The 3,074-nt window shown below is 65.3% G+C and overlaps 1 protein-coding gene across 1 annotated transcript; it reads right to left on the reverse strand.

Annotated features, from left to right (window-relative positions):
* Nucleotides 1-763: 763 nt before the first annotated feature.
* LRRC10B (leucine rich repeat containing 10B) lies at nt 764-2,768 on the reverse strand. The gene has a single exon (XM_059385241.1). The coding sequence runs from the start codon at nt 2,714-2,716 to the stop codon at nt 1,838-1,840; it is 879 nt and encodes a 292-aa protein (XP_059241224.1). The 5' UTR covers nt 2,717-2,768; the 3' UTR covers nt 764-1,837.
* Between the last annotated feature and the right edge of the window lie 306 nt (nt 2,769-3,074).

Below are 3,074 nucleotides of genomic sequence, written 5' to 3' on the forward strand. Positions count from 1 at the left end.
TCACTTGCAAGTCAGTTGCTCCCAGATCTATCCCAAGCCTCCCTGTAACCCAGGCCCAGCCCAGTGACCGACAGAGCTGCTGGGCCGGACCTGACCTTTGGGCCTTGAATGACATCAGCCCTGTTGCCATGGTGACCGTGGCCGGGCAGCATCTTCTCATGGGAGATGAGCCTCTAGGCTTGAGGCTTTATGATGTTTTCTTTAAATCTTTTTTTCTTGAATAACGAGGAAAGAAAGTAATACCATGACTGAGTAAAAAAGAGATAAGGAGGCAGAGAAGAAGAAAAAGGAAAGCAGAGGGAGGGATGTGGAAAGAGGGAAGAATAGACACACGGCGAGGGAGTGGGGGTGGGGCGAGTGCCCGGGAAAGGAGAGAGAAAGGTCAGCTCAGCTTGAGGGAGATTCACATTATATTAAGGGCCGGGAACCTATGAAGCAAGCTAGAAAGGACAAAAAAGGAGGTGAGAGTGGTTTCTGGCAGGCAGAGTGAGTGAGAGCGAGACAGGAGACCAGCCTCAAGCAGCCAAAGCCATTCGTAACAGAGGGCAGGCGGTCGGTCCCCAGACGGGACACAACTGTTTGGCCACGGCCCGCCTGACGCAGAGCTGGCGCACATGGACAGGACCGCCGGGCCAGAGGGAGCCCAGGTTCCCCACAGCCCTGGGACCCAGTGCTCCCAGGACTTATAAATAAACAGGCATGTGGGAAACACACATTCTTTCTCCAAGAAATATAATTTATGTTTACAGCCAGTTTTTTTTTTTCTTCCTAAAGAAAACACTACCATGTGGGGCCCCTGCCCCTGACGGTGTCCCTGAGTGTCCCCCGCCCTGGCCCCCTCCTTCCGTTATTGCTTGGATGGGAAAGATCTGGCCCTGGGAATTGTAGAGCGGCACCCCACTCCTCACCCCCTAAGGCTGTCCCTGGTGACGGAGTGGAGGCACACAGTGCTTGTCCCGTGCCCCACGCTGTGCCAGCCACCCTGACTGTGCCCATTTAAGGGAATGGAGAGTGCAGGCAGTGGGAGAGGCCCCGGAGCAGCCTCCCAGAGCAGAGATCCTCTCTCCTCCGCGCAGGAGGCCCTAGAGGCACAGTGGATTCTTCTCAAACTTGACAGCTGGAAGGCTCAGGCTGTGGGGAAGGGAGAGAGAGCTCTCTGCTCCCAGCAAGATTCCAGGCACAAGCTGAGAGAACAGAACAGAATCAGAGGCAGGAGTAAAGACCCTGCCTTCTAAGCGCCCCCTACCCCATGCAAGTTTTAGGGGGCCTGGGAAGGGAGGTATGTGCGATGGGCCCCAGTGGAGGGCCAAGAGCAGCTTGGGTGTTAGGGCCCCAATCCCGCTCTCACTTCTGTCCTGGGCACTGGCGCGGGGCCCGGGCCCTCCTCCAAGGGCAGTTCGGGCTCACACAGGCCTGTGGTCCACCCCAGAGGTAGCGGCTCCTGCACCAGGAAGGGTGGCTTTAGGAGATCGAAACTCCAGGAGAGGGAGGGCTGGTGTGGCACGCTGGGCACCCAGACTCAGCCAGAGGTGGTGATGCCATGGACAGCGCTAACCAGCATCTCCGCTGTGCTGTCAGCGACGCTATCCGACTAGACAGAGCCCGAGTCGACTAGACCGAACCAGGCTTCCCAGTCTGAGGACTGCCCAGAGATCAGCCAGGTGGCAGGCTGCTTACCAACCAGGAGTGTGCAAAGATGGCCCCCAGGCCTGCCTGTCCCTATAGCTCACCCAAAGTGGCCCCTTCACTGCCCCAAGGTAGGGATCCGCCGTTCCCACAGACCTTCCCAGAGCCCCTCCTCCCAGAATGGCCAAAGTCCAGCATCCAGAGCATAGGCTCAGGTGCCCAGTCCCGGAGCGGCTTCCAGGGCAGGGAGGCTGCCCCGGGGGGCCCCCAGAGCCCGGGAGCCACCGCCCCCGATGAGTAGGTCCTCTTCCTCCTCATCCTCAAAGGCCCGAGCTGGACGCCGGGGTGGCGGCCGAGGCATGGGCTCGTCGCGTTCTGCCATGCGCTCGACGGCGCCCTCGCCCACGAGGAAGACGGTGTCGGCGACGCGCGGGGGCCCCGTGACCGGGTTGTGGTCGTAGGAGAAGACGCGCAGGGCGCGCAGCGGGTGCAGGTCAGGGAAGCCGCCCAGGCGGTTGCGGTCCAGGTCGAGGATGTGCAGGCGGCCCATGCGCAGCAGCGCGGGCGGGAACTCCTCGAAGCGGTTACCGTAGAGCCACAGGCCGCGCAGGCCCGTCATGCGCGGCAGCTCCGCGGGCAGCGCGCGCAGCCGGTTGTCGCCCATCTGCAGCGACTGCAGCGCCACCAGGCGCAGCAGCGGCCGCGGGAAGCGCCGCAGGAAGTTGCCCTCGATCCAGAGGCAGCGCAGGCTCTGCAGCTGCGCGAAGTCCGCGGGCAGAGCCAGCAGCCGGTTGCCGCCCAGGTAGAGGCGCGTGAGGCGCGGCAGGCGACACAGGCCGTCGGGCAGGCGCTCGAGCTTGTTGAAGTCGAGCGCCAGGATGCGCAGCTCGCGCAGCTCCTCGATCTCCTCGGGCAGCTCGCGCAGCCCCGTGCCGCTCACGTAGAGCTTCTGCAGGCGGCTCAGCGCGCACACGGCGCTGGGCAGCCGCCGCAGCCGCCTCCCGCTCAGCTCCAGCTGCTGCTCGCCGCTGCGCAGCTGCTCCTCCGCGTCCGACGGCAGCTCGTCCGGCGTGGACTCGGCGATGCCCATGGTCACGGGCCGCGGCCCGGGCCGCCGCCGCCGCCGCCACCGCCGCCTCCGCCTCCCGGCATCGCCCCGCCCTGGCCGCCCCCGGGGCCTCCCCGACGGGGCCGAGGCCGCGCCGGCTCCGGGGCCCCCCGCCCCGGCCTGTCCCTGCGCCGGGAGGGGGGCCGGGCCGAGCCAGGAGGAGGCGCCCGCTCGGGACCCCGCAGCCGCTCTCCGCCGCCCGCCCTCCGGCCTCCCGCTCTCCCTCCGCCGGAGGCCGACTGCCTCGGCTTAGCGCTGACTTGCGGCTCCGCGACCCGTCGCCCTGGCAACCCCCGACGCGTGTGCGGCTGCCAATGAGGCGGAGGGGGGGCGGGGCGGG

The sequence above is a fragment of the Mustela nigripes genome, chromosome 1, assembly GCF_022355385.1.
Source record: "Mustela nigripes isolate SB6536 chromosome 1, MUSNIG.SB6536, whole genome shotgun sequence".
NCBI classification, from domain to species: domain Eukaryota; kingdom Metazoa; phylum Chordata; class Mammalia; order Carnivora; family Mustelidae; genus Mustela; species Mustela nigripes.

Bases quoted from the DNA above. Each gene is read 5' to 3' on its own strand.
- LRRC10B (XM_059385241.1), bottom strand. From the start codon at position 2,716: ATGGGCATCGCCGAGTCCACGCCGGACGAGCTGCCGTCGGACGCGGAG.